This window comes from Triturus cristatus, chromosome 8 (assembly GCF_964204655.1).
Source record: "Triturus cristatus chromosome 8, aTriCri1.1, whole genome shotgun sequence".
NCBI lineage: Eukaryota > Metazoa > Chordata > Amphibia > Caudata > Salamandridae > Triturus > Triturus cristatus.
The window spans coordinates 858,206,874-858,234,759 of record NC_140591.1 but is presented as its reverse complement, the minus strand read 5'-3'; the positions used below and the strand labels follow the sequence as shown (position 1 = coordinate 858,234,759).

General features: G+C 44.9%; 2 protein-coding genes across 5 annotated transcripts in view; one reads left to right on the top strand and one right to left on the bottom strand.

The window, feature by feature from the left end:
* CMSS1 (cms1 ribosomal small subunit homolog) overlaps positions 1–27,886 on the top strand; it is a 1,297,886-nt gene that overhangs the window by 315,579 nt on the left and 954,421 nt on the right. For both annotated transcript variants that reach the window (XM_085622368.1, XM_085622369.1), the window contains exon 2: positions 4,637–4,672. In XM_085622368.1, coding sequence (XP_085478494.1) covers positions 4,637–4,672 — 36 coding nt within the window. The remainder of the gene's footprint in view (positions 1–4,636; positions 4,673–27,886) is intronic.
* Positions 1–27,886, bottom strand: part of FILIP1L (filamin A interacting protein 1 like) — a 946,987-nt gene that overhangs the window by 233,281 nt on the left and 685,820 nt on the right. The gene's annotated exons all lie outside the window — the stretch shown is intronic.

Below are 27,886 nucleotides of genomic sequence, written 5' to 3'. Positions count from 1 at the left end.
TGCGAAAGGCAGTTTAGGAGTGTCCCCGAGTTACAGCGCATTACGAGAGCCTAGGGCATTACAAAATTCTTTTAAAGCAGTCAAGGTAATAAAGTGCACTCTGCAATATTCAAGACAGTAAGGCATTGTCCTATGGTTGCTTCGGGTATAACCTTGGAGCACTCCACGAGAGAACCTTCCAAGGGTGCAGGGGAGCATAGAAAGTGCTGGTGCTAACAGGGCAATTATCTCAGGATTGAATGGTGGAAGTAGGGAACGTCCCAAGATTGCTTTAAATATTGCCTCTGAGCATAGAGCAGCAGTTCATAACAAGCATTGGCATAGCCAATAGGTCTCGCCTTTGGGACCTTTTAAGTGTTTAGCCATGCAACAGTTGTTGTTGCACCAAGAATATTGTGCTGCATAACTAAATACTTAGAAGGTCCCAAAAGCGAGACCTATTGGCTATGCCAATGATTGTTTTTTTTGTGGCAGTCATCTCTTTTGCCCCTTCTGACATGACATTTTGAATCATGTTATGCCTATTTTTTTTGGTGTGTTGGTTGTCTTCAGTTTGGTGGCTTTCTACAGCACTGGTGGAAAGGAAACCTTGGGGGTGAATGATCGCCGAACAAAAGACACATCACACGTTGGGAGTCGGTGGTCACGGTAGCCTGTATTAAGGCCGGTTCCTTCCTCTGCCTGAATAACTGCTCTTTGTGTGTGATGCAGCCTGCTCTTGTCTGATATTCTAAAAGTGAAGGGTTGAGTTGGTTGTGCAACAAAGTGTTGCCAGCTAGATGCAGCAGCGATAAGATTTTGTCAATGAATCCTGCATCTCGGTCGTGGTTTGGCAGACTGTTTCAATGACAGTTCTGTGGCGGAAGATGATGTATCGATACAGCTCAGGAAGAGCACAGGGTGAAAGAGAGCAAGGGTATGAGAAAGACCAAGAGACCCAGAGAGAGAGAGAGCGAGAGACAGTAGAAAGATGGAGACAGGAGAAGAGAGAGGGAGAAGGGACTGACAGATGAGAGGGGGGGGGCCAGAGGGAAAGAGATGGCGATAAAAGACTAAGCGATAAAGAATGCAGGGTGGTGCGCGTGCGTTAATGGAAATGGAGCCCGCTTGTGGTATGTTAGAAAACCAAGAGTGACGGGTGGGTGGTGGTGGGGGTATGACACAGAGAGCGGGTGGGGGTGGGGAGGGGGCGACCCAGATGTCCATCAAGAACTGACACTAGCATGAAGCATGCAATTAACACAAGCACTAAAACACAAGCGCGGCACCGCAGCCGCAATCGTGTGTTTGCTGGCCCGGGAGTGGTGCGTGCGTGTATGCGTGCGCGCGCAGCCTGCTCTTTTTCAAAGCACATACTCGTGCTTGTGGTGCGCCGCTGCACACTCCCGCAAGGCGTATGCCGCCACAAGCACGAGTATGCGCTATGAAAAAGAGCTGTACGACGGCTAAAGGTCTCCTATGCAGTGCATGCGCACTGCGTAGGCGAGACCTAAAAACAAAGTGAATTGCCATCCGCCCAAACTGAGAAGTCAATGCATTACCCATCTGCTATAAGCGGATGACCTTTGTGTTCCTTAGACAAACCAAGATTGGTTTTCAGCATCAACTGTCTATTTTACATGCCTGTCCAGTCAGGAGCGGGCTTGAGATAAATCGCACAAAAACCATGACAGTTACATTTGGAGCAAAAATAGGCGGTCAAAGAAGGTGGCATCTTAATGTCGAATGGCTTGACCACAATCTTAAGTATATATATCTGGGCAGCTAAGGATCATTCAAGTCACATTTGCGTTCCGTGAAACCCAAAGGCACTAGCCTTATGTTCGCTCTTTTGTCGATTTCACAGAAACTGCTTGGACCAAGTCTTTTCTTTCTCCTCCAGGTGATAAAAGCAAAGAATATCCCTGCACTATCGTACAGGAGTAAAAGCACTCTGGGCAGGGAGGCCATTTCTCTGGATAATCTTATCGCCCGAATTTACAAAGCTGCCCCTCGCCTGCCAAAGAGCGCTCCCGGCTCAAATAAGGCTTGAGTTCAATATAGTAAAACAGCGCTTGGCCAAAAGCAGCTAATTTTTGAACTTTTGTCACAAGCTTAAACCTGCTCCGCAAGACTGGTGCATGGTTTAATCTGGCTTGAATTAGCAGGCGCAGGCCCAATCTCATCCTACAAGTGCTTTCTCAATGAAAAACTATCAAAATCTTCACTCATGGGTGCTTGGGGCAAACACCTCTCGCAGCAGCTTCCCTACATCCATTGAGCTGTTATTTTATCTTGCACATTTTTCTTCCACCCACTGCAGCATATGGCATGGCGCACGGGAGTCAGCCCTATATATCCATTGCCTAACTGGTCTGTGAATTACATCATTCTGCCCTTTCACAAGGAGCACATCCACACACAAAAGTAGTTGCTTTTAGTGCCAGGCACTTCTCTGGCATTGTATACTTTTTGAAACCCGTCACATAATTTTGCTTTTAGCCAATGTTTTTTTTTAGATTGATTAGGGCCTATCGGTTTCCTCAACAATAGTATTTTGTTAGTTTTGTACAGCATGATTATTACTGGGAAATGTCAAGCTCACTCTCATCTAGTCGGAAGGGGAGATGTAGCCTTACGGCTAGAGCGGTCGACCTCAAGGCTGGGGAACCAGGTCAAGTCTCGGCAGGGATGTTCAATATCCTGTGATTCTGCGCAAATCACTTAATCTCCACATGCCTAACAAAAATTAATGTGTCCATCTGTAACAAAACTGGTTAACGCGCTCTGATACCTGATATCTTCGGATCTAGTTCGCGCTATGTAAAACTCTTTTTTTTCCAATCTTTTTATTGGTAGTATGTATATGAGAATCAATGTATAGACATCATCTTACAAACCTCTATGCAATATATTGCTGCCTAGGCTGTAAGCCTTGGCTCTGCGTCGGTTCTGGTTGGGGGATAGTTTTACAATTAAACCTTGGTCCTATTGCGAGTGCAATTTGCTATGGGCCTTTGATATCCCCCCTGTCCCCCCATCATAATAGTCCATTTACAAATGCGTCCTGTAATCACATAACTACTTCTGAATTGCATTTTTTTCCTGAAACAACAAATAAAGATATAAACAGAGCAAACATAACTTCTATCGCTATTTGACAGCTTCTGGCGAAGTGGGCGAGTCACCTTAGGTTACAGGAGTGTGTCTTACTTCGGTGTTAAGGCAAGATTCTGGCATAGTGCAGTTTCCTGTATGTCTGACTCCTGTATATAAAACTCTTAAATATATATTTTTTAAATCTACGCAGGCGTGAGTGAATATGTGATAAATACGCTATATTAACACAAATAATCATGCCACAAGTCTGACTCCACTTCTGGATTGAAGCATAAAACTGTTACCTAGAGCACCCAAGATACTGGTTCCTTGTTCTGCAGACAGGGGTACTAGGGAAGAGCTCCCAAGACACTGAGGGGCTCTTCGACCTTTTCTAGGAGGCAGGATACGGACAGTTAGATTGCTGAGACCTGCCATTACAGGATCTAAATGAAGGAGGAGGCATACAAGTAGCCCGTATTTTGACAGTGGACCAGACTGCAGTTGGTACCATGGGTCATAGAAATTGAGTAGGGTATTTTTCTTATTTCATATAAAAAAACAATTCTCACATTTGAAGCCGAGTTACTAGGAGTTTGGTCCTGAAGAAAGCTAAAGAACCAGAAAGTCTAACAGGCAGAAACATGTTTACCTTAGTTGTTTAGGGTACATCCATATCCCTAATTTTCACTTCGCTGATTTTAGATCTATCCACTGGAGGCACTATTAAAGTTATCTTTGTCTATCCAGGAGATAGTTTTAATTCACCCTTTTCACTTTATTTTGCACTCTGCCCCTCACTCTAACCCACATTGGCTGACGTAAAACACCTTGCGCTCCTCTCCTGAGGGAGAGTTGTAGCCCACACAGTGCACCTTGCGGTCACAGTGTGTAAGAGGGAACCCAATGATGAAGCATGTCACCTGAGGGTGAGTGAGGGTTCTCGACTTAACAAATACACTTGTCTGTTCCCTCACATATCCCATTTTTTGTGATCTTTAGATATACCATCCGGTTACCTTCTTTGTGAGTATAGTTATTGTGGAGTGGTACCGTGGATGGTAATAATTCCTCCAAAAAGAACCCTTATAGTGTGATAATACTGAGGGGCTCTGGCCGTGCAGGTTGCAGGGGAAACCGTTGTGATACGTACCTGACCGCGCATGAGTTTCCTTCCCGCCTGTTTTCCCTCAGGCCCTTTGGCTTGCCAGGTTCACGTCAGGATAAGATGCGATTTCCCAGTGACTAAAAGGAGGGAGTCTGGGGCTCTTATTTACCAGACTCTGACTCACTGAAGGAAGCCATTAAAACGAGAAGAAAATGCGTGCTCGTGAAATTATTAGAGCAGTAAACTAATAGTCGACCTTGTGCGATGTCAGTTGGAATTAAAATTAGCAATTCTTTATCTTGATTGTAAGGTCACCTGGTGCCAATGGATAGTGGCGTCAAATGTGTTTTCTAGTGTATTAAGACCACCACGTTGTTTGCTCATGTGATAGAGGCTTTTGTGGCCCTCTCAATAAAACTGACAAATTTCTCTTGTTTGATTTCCCAACAGGTTCACAGGAAGAGTTCCCAGAAAAAGATGCTTCAGGTTCGTGATTTACTTACTTTATTTATTTTGGTGTTGTGTAAAAGTGCCAAATGTCAACTTGATAACTTTGGAGCGCTAGATTCGACTGCGATATTTGTGTGAAATGGGAGCAGACATGCTTCATTATTTTCTTCATGGTTGTGAAGTGGCCCCCAATGTTACCTGTGACACTTTACAGCTATTAAGTTTTTTTTTTTGTATTTCATGTTACGTTGTTTTCCCCACAGTATGTACGGATTTAAAAATCTGAATATGTTTAGTGCTGATTGCTGAAAAGCCACGATTGGCTCAAGGTGTCACACGTGACATCAGGCTTTGGCAGCTATATTTAAAAAAATAATAATCTTTATTGATTTTCTATTATCTAAGCAGAATACCAGCTACACAGTGACCCACCCTGAGGTATTGCAAGGCATCATTGCATTATCAAGTCTTGTATCAATCAACAAAGAAAACATCAAAATAAATTAACAAAATTAAATAGGTCCAAAATACAGGGTCTTGATATATCAGCATGTCCGGTTAGTGTAGAAGTTGTATTCCATAGTCTAGAGTTGGAGGTTGTGACACTGAACCTCCTGCACAAAATGAACAATGTGTCCTCATCCTATTTTTGGGGGCCGGCACTTATGTTACCACATCAGATGTTGACCAATATCAAGAGAGGGAAAAACAAACAAAGTGGAAAGATGGAGGAAGAGAAAGACAGGAAAACCATCACAAAGGGAGAAAGCAGGAACCGGCAGGTGTGAGGGAAAGGAGCAGGGAGTGTCCAGTAGCGGATTAAAAAGGCTACACAGCTTTGGTATTCAACGGGCTGTTATATAATTGCACTGGCTGTGGGCTTCTGAACAGAGCTTTGGGCAGAGCTGGACTTTTGCTCACATAGCGCCATGGGCAAAACACAAATTGATGTCTCCCTCACACTTGTCATCTTTAATTGTCAGTGTGTAAGAAAAAAAGACGGGGTATGGGGAAGGTGAGGGGAAAAAGCGAAAGGAGAAAAACAGACTTTAGAACAATGGTTAACACACTTTTCTTCCGAGCCAGGCTAGAGGATAGACTGCTGCAAGCTGCTCTGGCACCCCTCTGAAGGTCGGTGCCCTGAGCGTGGGCCCAGCTCGCGTGCTAAAGGCCGGCCCTGGCTTTGGGCACCAGCACTCATTCATTTACAAATTAAGCACTGCCGTTTGGAATGTTCCTAAGAGAGGTCTACATAGTATGTATAGCTCCCTCCTCCTTTCACCTTGTGTCAGTAAAAACCATAGTATATCAAATGTTTGTGGTCCATTAGAGTTACTTCTCCAAGTGAGTTGGTCAACACAAAACAACGTACTGGGGGCGGGGGGTGGCTTGCACTGATGCTGTGTAATGTCCTGCGTGACTATGATATCGTCAAAGGAACAAGATGTGCTGTTACGATACGTTACCCTCAAACTCGATCACAGCAGTAATCAACCAACTGTTGTGTCTCCGATTCTGCATACTTCTTGAAACCGCCACAGCACCATATTGGTTATTCTGGTGCCTAGGCCAGCACAGGCTTAACGTGCTTATGGTACACTGCCTAGCTACATCGACTAACTTGGGATATGTGGCAGTTGTGGTGTTGCCACTAAATAGGACCTTGCATAGCAAGATTAAAGACATTTCGGAAGCCAAGTTCTACATTTTTTGCATGCACCTCCTCTGAGAACCATGTAGCAGGCCGCTGTACCTAGACCGCAAGATAATTCAATTCATAGTCTGAGGCTCCCACCCTCCAGACCCACCCAACTTAAGGGCAGCTGCAGTTTGTCAAGGACTACCCTTCTCCTCTTAGTGTTCCATATTAACTCCTTAAACGTGGAGTTAAATTCTCCAATGAACTTAGTTAGAAATATCTAGAAGGCGAGTTGAGGAGGCATCATATTTTTGAGAGTGCTACCTCACACCTGGGTGAAAGTTGCAGCTTACACTCTAAGTGAAAGAGATCTATGCAGAGTCACAGTAGCTCCGCCAATATTTCTTGAAATCAAATCCTCCTCTCAGTCGTAAATTTAGACACAGAGGTATTTGGAAGTGGTGCGTTGCCACCAAAGTGCGGATGGAGGCAGGTTCACTCAGTTTCATTCCCCTAATGTCCGTAGCAAGAATATACAGGATTTCTCCTCATTGACAGTTAAGGCAGTCATTGCTAAAATGAGTAAACGAGTCTAAGTCCATCTGCAGATCTTGCTTCACATTGTGCAGGTAAAGCAAGGTATCACCATGTATAACAATATCACAGGATGCCTCCTGGCAGTGACCCTTTGCTCTGAAAAAACTGGTCTCTGGCTTGATGGCCAATGCAGAACGTATGGGGGAGGCTTGTCTGGTGCCCCTGATTATTAACCACTGTCTCACTATTAGACATCCTGTTTTCACCACTTTCCGTGGGGTGCACGTTTTAAAAAGCCTATCCACTGTATTATACTGGCTCCAAAGCCCATTTGTGAAAACACTGCACGTAAACATTTACAATGGAGTGTGTCAAAGGCTTTCTCTGTGATGAGGGAGGCTTCTGCAAATGGGAGCGCACCAGCTGAGGTGGTGTTCGTAATGTGGAACAGTCATCTTAGATTGTATGAAGTAGTATAGCCTAAGAGTTAGCTGGTTGGTCGTAATGGATCAGATCAGGTAACACTTGCATTTTTCTGTTGGCTAGTACTTTACAATAGGTTTTACAATATAGGTTCAGTATACTTAAAGGCGATACGATTTTACATCAGTCAGATCTCAACCGAACTTTATTAGTACCACTGCGATGACCTCTCTTCATGAAACATGATTAACATGTCCACTAGGCATCCTTCAGAGGTGGGTGTTTTGCCTCTGGTGAGCTGAGTTTCAGCAATTTTAGTTTGGGCTAGGGATAGAGATTCATCTAGCGTGTCTTTTTGTAAATGGGACAAGAGGAGATGCTGGTGTGGCAATGTTGTGTAGAACTCTGACCCTGTCTGGCAGGATTCTCTGGTCAGCTCGCAGGAGGCCCATAACTAGTGTCTTCCTGACAATTGTAGAATCAAGTGTTTCTCTTGTCTTTTTGGTAGCCAGTACGATGCAGTGAACTGAAATATTTTATTGGTAGTTGTGGTCATCACAATGGACGCATTGACAAATGCACCGCTGACATTTTTTTTATATAATTCTTTTTATTAAACATCATCAACATAACACACCATATTGAAACATGAGCACGAGACAGCGTAGTTTTCTAGCTTCCGAACTGGGTCACAGAGATTCAAATCACAATGTACAATATATGACAATTAGGGGGTTGGAAGAGTCTCGTCTTCATTCAGAGGAGCCGGTGGGGTGCAAATATCTCCTCTGTATGAGTTCCAGGGCCCCAGACCCTGTTCCATTTCTTGGGACACCCTCTGGCAACATAGACTGATTTTTCCCGGAACATGCACCAGTCTAAATCTTCCTTCCATTTTCCTATTGTGGGTGGTTGGAGGGCCCCCCAGTTTTGTGATATGTTCCTCTTCGCGATCATTACTGCTAGAGTTGCCCATTGCTTAGTGTAGGAGGTAAGGTCTGTCGGTTTCCACATGTTTAGGAGGCTGTAAGTCTATTGTGAGTACTTCACTGAGAGTGCGATGTATGGCATGCCAATAAGTTTGCATGTGTTCACATTCCCATATTATGTGGATGAAAGTGCCGTCTTCCCCAAACCCAGGTCTGCACTCCCCACTATCTGCCCTGCCCATACGGGCCAGTCCCGGCCCTGTGGTGTATATCCTGTGTAGAATTTTGAGTTGTACTAATCGTAGTCTGGCTTGGATCGCCACTTCTCTTGGGGAGGAGACCGCCTCTTGCCAGTCTTCCTCATCTAGTGCAAGGCCGTCTCTTATCCATTTCTCTTTGAGAGATTGGAGCGGGTCTTCCATATTGTTAATTAGTGTTTTGTAGATCAAGGAGATGGTTTTTTCGGGAAGATGGCCATCAAGTATTCTATCCTCCAAGGGGGAGGCATCTGGGAGGGAGGACTTACTAGCAAGATGAGTTTGGGGGGCATGTCGAATTTGGAGATATCTATAGTGTTCAGTGTCTGCCAGGCTATATTGCTGTTGGAGGAAGGCAAAAGGAAGGATTTCATCTTTAACCCAGAGATCTTTAATCTGGGAAATTCCTATAAGGTCCCATTTATCAAAGCCCTTGGTCTGCCACAGGTTCCCCAGCTTAGGGGAATTCCACAGGGGTGTTGCCAGGGTGAGTCTGCGGTCCCATCCCAGATGTTTGTTCACCACATGCCATATGTGGACCGAGTATACGGTTGGACCTGTGAGGGGGTATTTACGGGTCCTAGAATAGAGTGGTCTACTATAATCCCCCACTGGTAGTGGAAAGAGCACACCGCTCTCTTGCGCCCAAGCCTATCCCGGGGGCGCCGCGGCGTCCCATCATTGCCAGGCTACTCAATTATCGCGACAGGGATGTTGCACTTCGCCTGGCGCGGGAAAAAGGCAAAACCACGTACCAGGGGGTGGAGGTTGCGCTGTTTCCGGATTTCACAACGGTGGTACAGCAGGCGCGATGGGAATTCCACCAAGTGAAGAAGAAACTCGAGGAGTTTGAAGCTGCAATACGTGATGTTGTACCCCGTGCGTCTGCGGATACAGCATGGGAGCAGAGCCAAGATCTTCACATCCCCCAAAGACAGGATGCAATTTGTGAGACAGCTGGAGCAGCGAGAATCTTCTACACTGGCTGGTGACGTATGCTGATGCTGAGGATTAACGCACATCTCAGTCTCTCTGTTTGGACTGGTATTGTGGTTTATATTTCATTCACCTTCTACAAGAGACTGAGATGAGCACCATCTCCTTAAGTAGCTATAAGTTAGAAGCGTAGTACTTGTAGGGGGTTCCACATTACCTATTGAAGGGATTGGGGTGTTGTGCAATTGCGGTGTTGAACTGCATGCATTCTAGGAAACCGAGCATACGGCTTGTTCTGGCAGAGGTGGATGAGGTGATGGACCTACTTATGAGACTGTATGAGAACTACAGCTCTTGCACCCTAAGAGGTGAGGCTAATGACAGTGTAAATTGTGGTGAAGGTGCTCCAAATACAGTTTTGTTTTGATCACATGATTGAATTGTTACAATAATGCAGCTGGAATTGCATGTAAGCTATACAGAGTTAGCACTGTAATGGAATACTGAGCCTCAGTCAAAGTTTACTGCTATTCCTTACTGAATGTCACTGCCACTTGTTGGTGCTATTAATGTGCGGGGTGCATGTGGGTACTGTTGTTTTTGGGAATATGGCATCAAAGTAGGCTGGGAGAACACATAAGAATTGCCCCCCCCCCTCCCCCCTTATCATATTGAGGAGGGTCGATGGGCATCTGGTGACCTCTGAGAGGGTACAACCCACACGGTTCATGATTTGGGGTGTGTACTGTGGGCAGACTAGCTGCCTGCGGAGGGGTGTTGGGTTCAATATGTTTTCTTGGTTATTTTCTTGGGGGGTCCTTAGCATATTTGGGATGCTGAAGTGGGAGGGGGGTGGGGTTGGGGTTGGCACTGGATACATAAGTACAACAGACGGAATACGATGGGTACAGCAAACTGGTATGATCAGTATAGTTACAGGCGTAGTGGCGAGTGTGTCAGTCAGAGTTGAGCATGGCAGGCGCTAGAGATGGCGAAATAACCTGGGTAACATGGAACGTCAGAGGTCTTAATAATCAAAAAAAAACGAGACACGTACTAGCTTACTTGGCCCGACATAATGTCCAGGTGGCACTCCTGCAGGAGACCCATCTTACCAAGCACACGGAGGCAGCGGTGGCCACTAGATGGGCGGGGGTGCGATTGATGTCTTCCTACTCTTCGTATGCGAAAGGGGTTATGATTTTGATTAGGAAAAATATTCCCTTTGAATGTTTACATGTGGATGAGGATGAGCATGGTCGAAATGTGGTGGTGCAGGGGAAATTAGGTGGTAAAATGTTAACTATTGTTAATGTTTATGGACCTAATGTAGATGACCCTGTCTTTTACGAAATGTTGTGGGAGAGAATCTACCGGTTACCACCTGCTGCGCTTATTTGTGGAGGCGACTATGGACCGGCAATCACGCGACTTGAGGAGCAGGTTTCTAGATGGATCAAACTGCCATTGACATTCGCTGATAGGGTGGCATTAATCAAAATGGTTGTGCTTCCTAAGTTTTTATACCTCTTTGTAAATATTCCTCTCAAATTGACGCAGCACTTCTTTAATACACTTCGCACCTTATTGGTCACGCTAGTATGGGGTGGTAAGAAACCGTGAGTTAAATGGGAAGTACTGACTCTGCCGTATGAGATGGGGGGCTTTACTGTGCCGAATCTGCAACTATTTTATCTTTGTGCACAGGCACAATACGCCTACTATTGGCATCAAGAACCAAAATTCATCCCACATGTTGCAGTGGAAGCTGGAGCTGTTCACCCCATTCCCCTTAAAGCAATGATTGTAAACACCAACACAGTCTTTGAAAAGGGCGAAGTGGATACGGTACGCTGCACGGCTCACGCTTGGCAGGAGTTGGGAAAAAGGGCACAGCATTTGCCGCTATACGCGCCGGCAATGCCTCTGGTGCATCACACAGTGCTCTCAGTGACAAGTGAAGCAGGTTCCCTAAAGGCACTGCAGGATGCAGGTATGTAAATGATGAGTGATATCTATCCCAGCGGGAGGTTTATTGCGCTCTCGCAATTTGTGGGAGGACGAGATAGACCCGTTATGTTAACGTTCTTATATAATAGATTGCATGCAGTGCTGAGGGCACTCTACCCATGCTTCCCAGAGGAGCCGCCGACGCTGGGGGCGCTGCAGGTAATCTACAAGGCGCAGACGCGGTTCAAACTTATTACTCGATTATATAGTATCTCCCAAGCGGAAGAGCAGAATGTGAAACTGGGCCCAATGGAAAAATGGAATGGAATTTTGCCTCAACCCTTCGAGGAAGAGGAGTGGATAGGTTGTTGTAAACTAACAGGTCAACTAACCGCGAATGGGAATCTCAGACTCATCCACTTCAAATATATACACCAAATGTATTCTACACCTGCGCAGCTTTATAAATATGGTCTGAGGGATTCGCATTGCTGTATTAGGTGTGGTGTGGAATATGCTGACTTCCAGCATTTGGCGTGGAGTTGCCCAAAGGTACAGACATTTTGGGGACGAGTCGTTTGCACTTTGACAGCAATGATAGGTGAACCAATAGAATGTGATATGAAAGTGTGTTTATTGGGTATTGCACTCAAACTTAAAGGTGTCCAGAAGAGGCTGGCAACTGTGGCCCTGCTACTAGCGAAACGTAGAGTTTCAATCAACTGGGGGGGGGGGGGGGGCAGACCGGCACCCAAGCATGCACATTGGCTTTAAGATGTGGCATACTGTCGCGACCAACTTGCATGTTATGCTGAAGAACTACCAAGCACGTCTAGACCCCATGATATTTGGACTTTATTCACCGAATATATGACGACTAAACAGGAGGTCTAAGAATGTTCCATAGGATGATGTCTGCTAGACTGTATATTACTGCCATGAACTATGTACTACTGTCACCGTCGAACTCTGGTAAGATGTATCCAAAAATTGATATGTATTCTGTAACCGTAAACTAACAATGATGTATCTTGTGGTTGTTTAGTTACGAAAATCAATAAAAAAAATAAAAATATATATTTTTTTAAATACATTAAAACCTAGACATAAAACTTAAGAATAATTTGACTGTGCACATAAATAATTTTTTTATTGTTCTAGTTTAAGCATGTGCACAGTTATTTAAAATTTCAGTACTATTTCCACATAGTCAAACCAACTCAAATACTTTCCTGTGCGAGAATAAGTTCAGAATTCATTTTTAGCATTAAGGCCATAAAGTGCATGTGCGTAATTACAGTCTTAATCCAACTTTAGCCCTTATAAGACTCACATTAAATAAGAACCTACTGACACTAAAAACAATTTTTTGAGATGTCTGTTTTTAATATTCTTCCTGCCTCCAGGCAAGCTCTAATGTTCATATTACGGCAAATGGGTTTAATCCATTTGTTCCTTGGTTTGCCGTATGCCGGGCAGAAGAATAATATATGTAGATCGTTCTCCTTCGATACGTTTTGACATAGTTCACAAAATTCATTGCTATTACTACCACAGTTTATTGCCCATTTTGATGTGTTCGTGTTGATATGTAACACACCATACCTGAACTTCATATACAAGGCTTTAGCTAGTTGTGGGCATATCTCGCTACCTCCTTGAAAAGAAGAAACTTGGTTGTTAGTATACCATTGTCTACACTGTGTAACACATTGTTTTGAATATGGGCCCAAAAAGTGGATTTTAATAATTTTTTGCTAAACATTGTCAACTGTGTCGGAGTTTACCAAAAATGACTCGGGCCTAGTTTCTCAAACCAAAAAAAAGCATGTTTGAGCCATGGGGTACCCCTGCTCTTGTCAATCTCTAAAATCTCCTGTAGACCATCCTTATAATTGGTCAATTCAGGAGTTGACCAGGGCCGTACCCAAAATAGTAAGGATCTTAATATTGCATGGTGATCCGTTCGTTTGACGTTTAGATCCATAAAAACTGGAATTAGGGGTGTTTGCACTGGCAAGCTTAACACTCTTATAAAAAAATTATTTTCTCCTAATTCGAAACTCCTTTTGCAATGTGGCCCCCATATTTCAGCACCATAAAGAGAAGCTGATTGGACTTTATGTTTAAAGACCTCTAGAGCAGGAGTCAGTGCCTTTGATGTACTACTCCCATGCTTCTTTATTATTGGCAACGAGTTTTGGAGTTGGATAATCTTATTTTTTTCTAACTGTTGCTTCCAGGACATCTTTGTGTCCAGAGTTATACCTAAATAGTTAAAATGGTGAACATACTCTAATTTTTGGCCACTGACTGCTAAATACTTTTTAAAAGACTTATGTGGATTTATTGCCATGTACTTTGTTTTGCTGGAGTTTATTTCAAGGCCCTTTTTTGCAATAAGTGTTAAAGGAATACAATAGTGATTGTAGACCTTTAGGGGTGTGCAATATTAATATGGTGTTGTCAGCAAATAAAAGTGCTGGCACCAGATTCCCTCCCAGCTTGGGCGAATCATGTGTGCACCCAAGCAAATGACTTGGAATATCATTAACATATAATGAGAATAGGGTAGGTGCCAGCACACACCCCTGACGTACACCCCTTTTTACCGGGATGGCCTTAGTTAGTTCACCCCTCGGGCCCTATCTTACCATGGCAAAATTGCCTTCATGCAATCTTATTATTTGCATGAGTAATTTGGCAGGCACGCCTTGATGTTTCAATGATTCCCAAATTAAGTTCCGGGGTACGAGGTCAAACGCGGCCTTTAGGTCTACAAAAGCAGTATACAAATGGCCCTTTTATATACTTATATACTACCAACATAAACATAAAAATCTAAAAACCTGGTCGATTTATGCTTGTTTTTATTCTAAACCCCGCCTGGAATTTTGAGATTACACTGTTCTCATCCAGCCAATCGTTTCATCTCATTAAAATATGCCTAGAATACATTTTTTGTAAGATATCAATTAAACTAATTGGTCGGTAATTTGCTGGGTCACTACAATTGCCTTTTTTTAAAAACGTAACAATTTCCGCCCCTTTCCATGATTCAGGTATTGGCGAATCTGCAGCAATTGCATTACATAAGTGATTTATATAGGGGCCTCAGACACTGCAGTCGTGTTTCAGCAAATCTCCCGGAATTTTGTCGGGGCCTGGGGCTTTCCCTGGCTTAACTGCATTTATTGCCAGCAATGTTTCCTCCAGACTAAAGTGAAGATGATTAATATTAGGATTGAACACTGGTATTACAATACAGGGTGTTTCTACCACTTGTGCATCCGCATAGAGGATGGAAAAATGGTCCTCCTAAGTTTTAGCATCAAGGAAGAGATCCTTGTCATCCTCACCTGTCTTTCTGCCTTTTGCTATTTAACGCCAAAAATCTACTTGATCTTTGGACTTGGCTGCTTCAATTAAATTTGTCCAGATATTGTCATCCCACACTTTTTTACATAGGCAAGGGTTTGCTTATATTTAGTTCTTTTCTCCCTTGTAACTGTTATATTATTCTCTTTTATTGACAATATAAGGTTGGCCTTTGCCTCACGGCACTCCCTGTTATACAATGGGTTAGCTCCTGTTTTTATACCTATTCCACTATGTTCCCTTGATAGTCTACTCAATACTGGTACTAGTGCGTCTAGCAAGGCTTGATGTACAGCCATTATCGAAAATTCTACTCCTGGTGAATCTAAATGAAGTGAAACAGTATCAGCAAAGATGTTATAAATCTGTGTCATGGATTCAGCCTTTCCTAGTATATATGGCCATTGTAAAGCTCGACAGTTGTTACTAACTATATTATCGTCAATAGAGGTGTTAATTTCCTCATTGTCCAGAATTTTACAAAGGAAAAGACCAGGTATTAGTGACAAATGTAGGGGACGGTGATCGCTATCAGTTCTATTATCTATTTTCAGATCAGATACATTTGGCCAAAACTCAACGGATACCAATATGTAATCTATACTACTCTTATAATTACCTCTACAAAATGTAGGAGCATTAGGTCTATCCGAAGGTAAATGGCCATTACAGGCTCTTAGGCCATGCCCTGTTAGTTTCATGATTTGTGCGACTGCTGTGGTGCAAGGCACTGTCGGACTACTTTCTAGAGCGGGGATATTATTTCTTGTATCTTCATCTTCAAAGAGATTATCGAACCCCAACACTGGTTCAAATTTACAATTAAAATCTCCCCCTACAATTGACATTGCACCAGGCTCTATTCGGTTAAAAAATGAATCAAGTTGATCTATTGTTACAGATTCTTTCATAGCTGGGCTTGGCCTATTGTAGATGTTGATTAAATATATTACTTTTTTATCCTGTGTTTTAATTTTTACACCAACCAAATTCTGGGACGGTATATACAGTACAATTGATTCAATTTTAAGGGTTATTCTAATCCATATAATAAGACCCCCTGAAGGCCTACCTCTCGTTGATAGAATAACATTTACACTGAAGGTCTTAAAACCTACCCTATGGGGGGGTTTCTAGAGCCCAAGTCTCTTGTAAGAGACAGATATCACTTTGCTGTATATATTCCAACCATTCCGTGTCTCTGAGGTTCCTGTTAAGGCCCGCTATATTCCAGGAGATAAGTCGTACTTTTTTCTGAATGTTTACTCCTGTGTTTATTATGTTTGACCTATGTGGACTATTCATCGAGCCGAAAGAAGCATTTGTGGGCATTGGTAATAACTGTTGTTGCTCCTCCGCCCCAAAATGTGCATGTAGCTCAGATGCCTTACCAGCGGATGTCTCCCCCGTGCCTCCTCTAGATGGTATATATTACGGGGGCGCATCTGTTCCATACTACTATTTATCTCAATGGTTGCAGGAGAGAGTATTTCACCGGTTATGGGAATTGGTTGTCAGTCCACAGCATCCAAAGCAGATAATACCTGGAACCTATTTGGGGATGATATTGGAGCTTCATCGTGAACTGATGTGGTTTATAAAAATATCCCAATGGGAGAGCACAAATGCAAGTACTCTGGGAAAAGGTCTCCTCTTGCGTATTTAATAATGATTGGACCATCTGAGGAAAATCGCCGTCTAGGTTCTTGGAAGAGTCGCCAACCCACCCTACTCTGCGGACCATCAACATTTCGTTAATATATGTCTTTTCAATCTCTGTATTGGTGGTAGGAGGTCATGATTGAAGCAAAGCGTGGGGCTTAATGAAATAAAGATGCAGAGATATCGGAAGCCATCTGTCGTTATCTGGATCGGGCAGTTCCTCGGGAGAACGGGTGGTTCTCCTTGTAGGACATAAACAACGGACTTGGACCAGTTTATGGTGAATCCGGAATATCTGCCAAACACTTCAAGGATATCTAGCAGGCATATTAAGGAGGCTCTCGGGGAGGTCGGGTATAGCAGAATGTCGTCTGCATATAGTGATATCTTATCTTCCCAGTCCAGGGACCAATGCATACCGTGGATCACTGGATCCCTGCGGATCAACGCCGCCAGGGGTTCCAGGGCTAGTGCAAAGAGGAGCGGTGACAGAGGACACCCCTGGCGCGTACCACGTCTTAGTTGAAATGCTGTTGACTTGCGGTTGTTCACTACAACTTGAGCCATGGGCTTTGAGTATAGCAGCCAGATCCAGCTCACGAATATGGGTCCGAATCCCAATTTCTCAAGTACAGCAAAGAGATACGGCCATTCCACCATGTCAAACGCCATGGTGGCGTCTAGTGATACCAGTACAGCTGGTTCGATAGTTGTTGCTCTGCCCAGTACTCCATGTACTCTGCGTAGGTTTAAGGCTGTGTTGCGATGTGGTATGAAGCCTGATTGGTTAGGATGCACTAGGCTATCTATCACTTTTACCAACTGGATTGCCAATAGTTTTGCTAGGATCTTGGGTTCTGCATAAAGTAGGAAAATCAGCCTATAGGATGCACAGCTGGTTTGGGGTTTACCCTCTTTGTGGATGACTACAATGTTGGCTATCCTTTGATCTATAGGGAGTCCCCTTTTTCTCTGCTGTCTATGAACATTGAGAGGAGGTATGGGGGTATCTTATCTGGTCTCAGCTTGTATAACTCGATTGGTATGCCATTGGGGCCCGAAGCTTTCCCTGAATGAATCGCCCGTATCGCCTGAGCCATTTCATCGTCCAAAAAAGCGGACTCGAGATACTCACGATTTTCGTCTGTTAGGGTGGGAAGCGTGATATTGAGGATTAAGGCACTGTTGTCTTCTTATGTGTACTGCCCTTTCGTACGGTACACCATCTGATAATAGTCACCAAACAATCGGCTATTTGCTGTGGGTCAGTGATAAGGTTTGTACCCTCTTTGTGTAGTTCAGGTACAAGATGGGCGGCACACTCCTTCCTATCCAACCATGCAATTAACTTACCCGCCTTATCTCCCTGTTCATAAATTCTGCTCTGCGTTTCCCTCCCCTGCGCCCTAGCTCTATCTGTTGCTATGGCTTTGAACTCGTCTTCTTTTAGATGCAAGAGGTGCCCTACCGTCCGCTTCCACTCGAAGCCTGGCTGGGAACAGCATGGCGTACTTGTAACCTTTGTCTCTCAGTGTCTTCTTGATCTCCAGAAAGGAGCGCCTTTGCCTCTGGACTAGCTGGGTGAAGTCTGGAAAGAAGGTTATGTCCGTGTTGTCGTACCTAAGGGGTGGTCCCGTCCTGGCATGTTGGAGTATCATGTCTCGGTTTCAGAAGTTGAGGACTCTGGCCAGGATCGGGCGAGGGGGGGCCCGAGTTTCGGCCGACCCCCGGGGACTCTGAGCCATCTCGATGACGACGAATTTCCCGAGCCCCTTGGGTTGCAGGTGTCCCACGAAGAGATCCGTGGTCTGCCCCTCTTAATTTTCCGGGACCCTTAAAATTCGTACATTGTTGCACCGTAGACTTCCTTCATAGTTATCCAGTTTGGTTTCTGCAAATTTCTGGAAAGTTTACAGTTCTTTGACGTCTGTTTGCAGCGGGGAAGCATCTTCCACGAGGCTCGCGGTTGTGAGTTCCACTTGTTTGACTAGTTTGCTATTTTTATTCAGGTCCGCCCAGAGTAGATTGACCTCCACGGTGATTGCGTCCATCTTATGTTCCAACGAAGTCTTGATCCCGGCGATCGCTTCTAGGACGTCTTTGAGTGTGGGTTCCGGGTCTACTTCTCCCTGTGCTCCTCTGCTTTTGCCCGTAGGGGAAGGATCAGACACCAATGTTTTGGGGAGAGTGTATCTGTCTAGTCTGTTCTGTTGCACTGGTTTGTTGCCTCTAGTTGACGACATTGCGCCTTGATATCTTGTACCTATTGCATCAATAATGAGAGGACACAGCAATGACAGCAGTTTGAATTTACTCTTGGCGTTGATGGCAGCCCTGCCACCCTGCTCGGGCCCGCCGGTGATCCCCTAGGGTTCAGCCTCATATTCATGAAGAGGTTAGGTAAGTGTTTGCGGTTGTGACACGTGTCTTGTGCAGCCGTCTGGCTTCTGGCTGGGCTCGCTCATGCCCCCACCTGAAGGGGCCTGGAGTACAGAGGCAATATTACGTTGTGCCCCGGGGAAGGTCAGTGGTGCATGTAGGGCAGCAGGTTGCAATGTCAATGTCCTCCGGGGAAGTATGGGCCGATCACCGCTCCAGTCCCTGTGCCCGTGAAGCGAGCTGTCAGCTGCGTACTTGGGGGAGTTGCAATTAACTAGGCTCACACTGGATATTACTTTCAAGGTTCAGTGGCAGTCTTGATGTGTGAGCTTGCCACGTATGCCCTTTTGCAGTTGGTGCGTGACAGTGGGCAAAGCCAGAGTCTCAGTTTCCTTTTTGGGCCCTCGCTTCTTTGCACCCCCGGTCCGTCACCAAGCGGTGACCCGTGGACGGGTAGTGTCCCAAGCCGGGCCGTGTGGCTGATGCGGGAGTCACGCGACAACGGGGCCGAGCATGGGCGTTTGCACTCCGCCTCTGTATCTATGCGTGATCCCGGCTTTCGTTTCCCCAGTAGGCCGCAGTTACGGTGTGCCACACTCTGGGGCCCGGAGTACTCCTCCGCGAACGTTACCCCGAGGGGTGGTGGGGGGAGAGACACCGGACGGCCTCCGGTCGGCTAATGTGGAGAGTGGCTGCGTTGGTTATGGGTCGGGCCGCCGGGGTTTCTGGGCATGCTCACCGTCTTTTTCTCTACGAGAGGCCCCGGCGTCCGTGCTCCACCCAGGCCTCAGTCGAGTCGTTCCTTTTTCCGGGTCTCCGGTCGATGTTCCGGGCCCGCCACTGCAGGGTTGTGCACCGGATGCCCTCCGCTCAAGGGATTTCGCTTTGGTTGCTGCAAATAGGGGCCCACTTGTCGCCTCCGCCACCACGCGAGGCCCCAGCTTCCTCGCCCCACACAGGTCTCAATCCAGTTGTGTCTTTTTCACGGTCTCCGGTCAATATTCAGGGCCCGCCACCGCGGGGTCGTGTACCGGATGTCTTGCGACCAAGGGATTTCACGTTTGGGCTGCGGATACTCGGATAGACGGGGGAGGATAGAGTGTAGCAGAGCCTCGCTAAGCAGCGGCCATTGCGCTTCGCGGCTTAGCCACGCCCTCCGCACCTCTAACATTTGATGGTGTCAGCAGTTCAGGTTCTTGGTTGGAATGCATTTTCCGGTTCTTGAATTTTTTTTCATTATAGTGGATCCAGGAGTGTGTGCACCTGGTGTTTGCTGCACAGTAAACCTTTTGGTCACTGCACAATTCAAGCGTCCACAAATTACTGCAGCAGGTGTCTCATTTTTCAAAGAGCTGATGACTGATACCTCACCTGTGTGGGTTGGTGACCACAAGGCCAGCACATGCATTAAATGTGCCAAAGAAGAATCTGTTGACTCCCTGTGTACAGGTAGCTGCATCAAAAGTCACCCCAGGGTGTAGTGTAGGCCCCCAAGTTTGGGCCCTACTATGATCAGTGTTGGTTAATGTTAAGGGTCAGCTGCGGGAAGGATAAGAGAGTAACTTTGGAAGGAGAGGACACTTGAGTACTCAAAATGGTTGTCTCCGAGTCTTTTGTTTGTTGGTCGAATGCGAGTAAAAAACCTAGAGAGGCCAAATAAACTGCACTCACAGTTTTTGTAGCCTAGGTTGTAGCAACATCTCTCCCATGAAGCCAAGCAGTCTTATCCCATCAGTCCTGGTCTGTGAGCCTCCCCCAATGTCTGTGATGCTCAGGGTTTTAAGTGGGATGAAAAAAGTGTGTGTATATATATATATATATATATATATATATATATATCTATATCTATATCTCCAGGTGAAGAAGCCACAACACGGCAAGTTGAACCCTTTATTTTGAGGAATGCAGGATTAAACAGGTCAGCTGCTCCATCGCATAAAGTCTCGAGCCAGACGCGTTTTGAGCGTTCTACCGCACTTGAAGCTCACGGGCCTGCCATCCTGACCATACACCATCCACAAAACGGACTTGTTGGAATTATCACCACACGCGAAGTAGGTACCAACCTAACTGATGAATTATGTCCTAAGCAGATTTGTAGTGATGACATTGTATGTTAAGGATAAATGTTCATTTATCTCCTCTTTTCCTTACTTGTTGGTATTTGCAGTGGACACAAATTGAAGTTGATTGAGGTTCGTGTATCAGTAAACGCCTTTAGTTCACTTGTCGGTGTGGGGTTTCGTTTCTTTTCTTTTCAGAGTTTTATATAGCACGAACTAGACCCAAATCCAATCAGGTATCTGAGCACTTTACATAGCACCAGTTACGTTACATTAGTACACACATTCATTCTTTGTTAGGCATGGGGAGATAAAGTGATTTGCCCAGAATCACAGGATGTTCAGCTTCATTACCGAGACTCAAACCCAGTTCCCCAGGTCCGAGGTCGAGCGCCCTAGCCGTTAGGCCAACTCCTCTCCCGACGGGTTGTTGTTGGTATCACTTATGTACTAACCAGTGCAGGATAAATGGTGAAATAGTCCTATATTAGACTATTATTATACACATAGGGTTGGTTTTAATCTAATGCGGCTTTCTTGTCACCAACCAACATTGGATTATTTGTGTGTCATGGTGCGATAATTCATAAGTGAGTTGTATTGATGATATGTTATAAGTATATCAAATTAAGATACATAAGATTGAGATACTATCTTCTATGTACCCATTCGTATCGGTGCAAAGTAATTAGATAAGTGAACACATGTTGTAATGTGCAGTACTTTCAATCAACCAAAAGAATAAAAGATTGAAGATTTTAAATTTTGACTTGTACAGATGTTTGTGTTGACTTACTAAGCTACTGCTGTCAAATTATTGAACTCTTAGTAATTGACGTGTGCTAGGGATTTTGTCAATACTAGAATTGCAGCTTAGGCCGCAGGATTAAGGAAAGGCAGGTGGTTCTCTCCTCCTTTTAGCACCGTATAAATATAGACCGCAGAAAAACATACATTAGTGAATGTATTCTGTGGCGCTTTCCCTATAACGAATACCATCAAGCTCTTGTTTACTACGTAGTTATAGTTAGAACCACGTTTCCATAGGGAATGAAGTGTTTGGTTTGACAAATATTCACAAAACTTTCCCAAAAAAGTTCATCCACCTCCCCTTCTTCCTGGAAGTTTCAGGGTGTTCGTTAATCGAGGACAAGAAAAAGGTGAGGTCCCAAAACTCGTTTTCACCAGGCAGTTTTCTATAGGAAAATTAAATAGCGATACAGCGAAAATGACCGAACTGAATTACACCAAATTTGGCAGAAAGATCAGTCTTGGTCTAGAATGCATGCTTTTTGTGATTTGGTGTAAATCTGTTGTCATTTTTGAGAAATTATGGTTCAGAGTATCTGTGGATGCAACAGATCAAAAGATTTGATCTGACTAGCTGACACCAGATCAACAAAGATGTGGTGACCGCCCTTTTAGGACTCATGGACTTAGGCTCCTGTCCTGGAAAAATAATATAAACAATATGTTGGCGGGCAGAATAGGGATACCCTGCCCACCTAGGCCTGGTAGGGGGTCCCGGAGCCACAGAGGCCAAAAACCTCTTTTTTTTTTTTTTTTTACGGCTCCGCAGAGTATTGGTGGTTTCGTTAAAAAAAAAAAAAAAAAAAGGCAGGCTCCCGCCCTCGGTGGGCCAGTGTTTTATTAATATTTTTGGGGAGGGGGCATGTGGCCCTCTTCACCAAGCCATTGCAAGGCCCTGGGGAGACCATCTCCCGGGCCACATGTTATTTTTAAGGGTAGTGGGTGTTGATATTTAGGCGATTGGTGCTCTTTCAGAAAAAGTGGCTGTAGTTTATAGTTCCTTGAGTTAATAGGAAGCCTGCGACACCCCATAGCAGATTGTTGCATCTTTGAGGAGTAAATGTTCAGTTGTTGTTTTTAAGAAGGTGTTCAATTTATATCTCGATATTACTCCCATCCCCCCTCTCCATTTGAAATCAAACATCAGGTGTGCCTGGAAACCATGGAGTGCTACACCAGACCTATTTTCACAGAATACCATTATTATTTTCATTGATTGCTCATCCTGATGTAAATGTTTACATGTATGTTAAAACATCTCACTATAAAATATATTTTTTTTTATTTGAATTTTTGAAATTTCTGTAGCAAAACTATTAAGTTAATGAAATTGCACCTAAAAAACATTATCACTTTTCCTTCGATGCTCCTTTGTTGCAGTCACTAAAAATAGTAATTCCCTCAAATATACTTAATTGGAAAGCTCTTATTGCTCAAGGAGGAAACAAGCATTGGCAATGCCAATCTCTCGATTTTGGGACCTATTAGCTTTGGCTTTGCATGTACACATGCTTACCTACAAAATGACATAGGTTCCATGCAATACAAGGTGGGGGAGTGAGAGTGTTTGGTAGGGAGAAGCATATGAATGGGAGGTTGCAGCTAGAGAGAGACAATAAAATAGAGCATTGGTATATGGTAGAAGCACATGAGGGAGAGAGCTGAAAAACACATGCACTCTTATGGAGTGCTTAAGAAAAAAAAATCAATATTCCCTAAAAATGTGCAGTGGAAGGATAGAAGCCAGCCAGTCAAAAAGATGGTAAATAAGCTATGCTGTAGATGAGGGACAAACACAAGATGGACAAGCTGGGACAAGGAAAGCCATTGAATAAGAAGTTAGCAAATGGGAGTGACCAAGTCAATCAACAGTAAGTAAATGGGTAAGCTGTAATCCCATGTAAGTTCTTGGTATGCCCGCAATAGGTCATTTGTAACAAGTCAACTTGCACTGTGTCACAGGCTCAACCTAAATATAGTTAAAAAAAAATATTTTTTATTAAATATCGCTCATCATACAGTGAATACAGTATTTGAAGCAGTCCTTTAGTATGCACTTTGACCAGAGCAGACAGCATCATATATGACATGATTATACATTTGAAACGGAGCCTTTATGGCGTTACATATTTTCAGTCCACAACGGTTCCCCTCTCTCTACACAGCACCACCCCCACATACTCCGTAATCTTTAAAAGTACGCTCATTGCCCACACCTTTTCTCACTTCCTAGGGCAGCCCCTGCTTTGATAGAACACCTTGCTCTGACTGCTGACACCAGTTTTTGACTCAGGAGCACGGGGCGGGGGGAGTCACTGTGCCACAAACCCATGCAATGCAAAGTTGCGCCTCCCCTGCAGCAGCCACTAGCCAAATCTTATGATATTTTGGCCAGGTCGCCTCCCCTGTTATAGCCAAAAGGGAGCCACTTCGCATCCAGGGGAACCACTAGATCAAGCACCTGAGCCTCTCTCCGCACCACCTCCTCCCAACAGTGTTGTATTATCTAGCATCAGATACCCTCTTTCCAACAACCTAGCAGTCAGAGTGCCTATCCTCTGAAAAAACACTCCAGGGTAGTATGATCTAGGCAGAATTCTCAAATGCACTAATCTCAAACAAGTTTGAATCGCTACCTCTCGTGAGCTTTGTAGGCCTCTGATCAGTCTTCATTGTCTAATGCTCCAAGGTCCCTTTTTCAAACCTCTCTCAGTGTCACCCTCCGGTCAGGGGAGTTATTGACAAATATCTTGTGAATAGTGGAAATAACTTAGTCTGTCAGAGGGTCCGTGAGGAGGTGATCCTCTAATGGCGCCACTTCAGGCAGTTGTTACCCTTCCACTAAGTGTCTCCTAAGGGCATGTCCAAGCTGTAGGTACCTATAATGCTCAGTCTTCACCATCTCAGACTCTTGTTGCAGGACCTCGAACGTTACCAGTGCTTGCCCCCGCCATACATCACCTAGTTGCTGTATGCCAATCAGTGCCAATCTCAAAAAGCCTTGTAGGCTACCCACCTTCTTTATGAGATCGCTGTCCCAGAGTGGGGTTTGATTAGTGAGGCGGTCTCCTCATCCTAGATAGTTAGTAGCTTCTCTCCAAACGCTCACCACAGTCTGTGTATGAATTTGCAAATCCTGCTCTCATTTCCATCCATAGGGAACTGCCAGCTGGTTCCTGTGTTCCATAGCTTCTCTATCAACCCGGTATTCCGGTTTGCCGCGATCGACAAACACCCAATCGTTGACTGCCACCAGCTGTGTGGCCCAATAGTACTTAAGTAAGTACGGGACTGACAATCTTCCATCATATACCTCCCTTGAGAGCTTACAAAGCGCCATGCGCAAGTTGCTTCCATTCCACAATATCCTGGTCAATCTGGGGAAATCGTATAGGGTGCTTTTTGGAGAATGTGTAGAAGGCAAAGGAGGGTCATTATTTTGTGTAGAGCCGATCTGCCCATCAACGAGAGCTGAAGCTCCCTCCACTGTTGTATGTCCCTACGGAGTCTATCGAGCTTCTGGAACAGATTCCTGTGCAGGAATTCATTAGAGTCACTAGTGACATAGACCCAGAGGTATCGGAAACCATCAAGCGCCAGCGACACCGAGCAGCAAGAGGGAAGTCTCGGAGGGCCTCCTGACAGGGGAAAAATGAATGACTTACTCCAATTATTGCAATACCCCGAGTTGTCCCCAAAGATGTCGAAGGTTTGCAATATTCTATCTATAGAAAGGTTCCATTGGGTGACATACAGCAATACATCATCCGTGTAGAGGGATATGTGTTTTTCCCACTTCCCTCATAGCTACCCACTCCCTGTATGAGTGGATCTTGGCAGACCCACGCCGCCAGTGGCTTGAGTGCCAGCACAAATATCATAGGGCGCAGGGGACACCCTTGTCGTGTTCCTTTCTGTAGGGTGAAATATTCGGGACACACGTTATTTACTGGCACCCGCGCCAGCTGTCCCTGTTACAAGAGTGTGGGGATGTTGTCTTCTCTCTGTATTCCACATTCCAAGTTCTGTAATGCATCTACCACTGCCAGCCTTCTGCATGACCAGCACTCTGACATGGACAGCTGGTAGCTTCTGGAAGTCCAAGGCTTACGCCTATGGAGCTAGGAGCCTCTGGGCACTCTGCAAGGGTCTAGTTGTGGTCCGAGGCCCTGCCTGCCCCGCAGGTGGCTAGATTGAATCAGTAGATTGATAGGGCCACTGGAGAGGTCCTCTGCAACTTCACTGCCCAGTCCTCATTCGGCCAAGAACCCTCAACACTCTGCTTGCACCACTATGTCGTAGTGGTATTTGTGGAGTTATAGCTCTTTAAGGGGAATAATGCTGGGGCTTCATTTCGTTCGATTTAAGGTGTAGGCACCTCCTTCCAAAGCAAGCCACAGCAACTGATGCGCTCAGTCCCACCCGCTGTTGCCCTTATATGAATTTACCTTGAAAAAACTAAGACAAGAGACGAAACAGGAACAGTTGATATAGTTGAACACTGTGGCCGGAAGTGCAGCATACAGAAAAGGGTCAGAGGACCGACTTAAAGTACAATCGTTTTGAATGTCTTTTTACACATTTCTTGAAGCATCATAAAACAATTCATAGATTCGATTATGTGGGTCTTGTCATTACGTCAGAATTTCCTCCCACCCGATCACAAATGCAGGTGGGTCTCGATCTTACGTGGACACAAAGACAGCCAGTGGGTAACGTGTCCAGATGTTTGGCATGGGGCGCGCGTGATCACTTGGTGTGTAGTGTGTGCTGTGTCCTGTTTGGCTGATTGTTCCTAACTTCATGCGGCATCAAACTTTTTTTTTTTTAAACCTTTATTTTTCCGTTTTTGAAAACAGTAAACAAGACATTCAGTGCATATCAACATGTGCAGTCAGCATGTTCCACATCCTGCCTCCCTGTACCCGACAAGCAGTATATAAGAAACAGCATTGCATACTGTGATCTTCGGGATTTTGGGACTACACATGCAGGTTATTTGTACCTGCATGTGTAGTCCCTAATGAGATCTCGATTTCCAACCCTGCTAGTGCATTGGTCTTTGCACCTTAGATCAGGGCAGAGAACCGTGTGCAAACTGTGTTTAAAAACAAATTTAGATGCAGAGTTTCGCTAGTGACCTCCCCTCTCTTCCTGTCTGGAGGTCCAATAAGGAAGAACCCCCTAATCACTAGATTTTCCAATTACACCTTATCTATCGCTCTTTTAATAGGAACAGCTGCCCTCCACTTGTATAGATAATACACAGTTGCTACAAGAGCCGCCCAAAGAAGTTGCAGCAGAAGGGTGATGATGGGAAAAGGTCCTGAAGCTTGTAACACGTTCTGTTACATAGGCTACAGATAAACAGAAATATCTAAGCACCGCTTCAAGCTGGAATAAATTCCACTTTCTCACACCCAAAATGCTACATCTGGGATGTGTCCCTGTACAAAAGGAAATACAGTAGATACCTCATTTCTCTCATCTTGCTTCCAGTAGCTGTCCTTTGAAGGGCAGACGTTACTGAGTCATCGTTTCCTGTTCCTTTGAACGTCAGCCATCGCTGAAGCAGTTCTGCAGCTGCAGAGTAGCAGAGGCTTTTTGGCAACAATATGTTGATGGTGCATACTCCATATGCAGTGGTTTAATCAAAGAACAAAATGAAGTTCAAGATTGTCTGCTTGCCATGAGGAACGCTTCTGTGGCTCCCAGGGAAGCAGAGACTCTCTCCCACTGGCAGCTGCTTGAGACTCATTCCAGTCCCATTTTCTGCCACTTCAGACAGGGACCAACCTAATGCAAATCAGCCTTGAACCTACTTCAATAGGAACCGTCCAGTCCGAATTACCAGGCTAGGTCCCTCCAAACAAGAACCCAAACAGCACCCAGCCAGTCCAATCTGATGTTTGCCTATTGAAGCTGGACCAAGACTGATTTGTATGTGCATCTGGAGTGGTGCAGTGGGCAAAAAAAAAAAAAAAAAGGATCACAATGCTGCCGCAAGGCTTCGCTAGTGGCTGAGGCTTTTGCAAGTCTTATTGTTTTAAACTATACAGTGCCCCTTGGTAGTAGTTTTCAGTAGTGCATCAGGTGCAGTGGCACCTGGCCCAGGATGGTGAGGGTCCAAATGCACACCATTATGTTTGTGATTTACAACCTTACAGCGTACTAGAGGACTCATTTCTCTCCTTGCATTACTGCCCATGACACCCTTGCTACGTCAATGCCATGCCCATCAGCCCTGGATCGCCCTTGTTTCAGGGACCAGTTCTGTTAATACATGA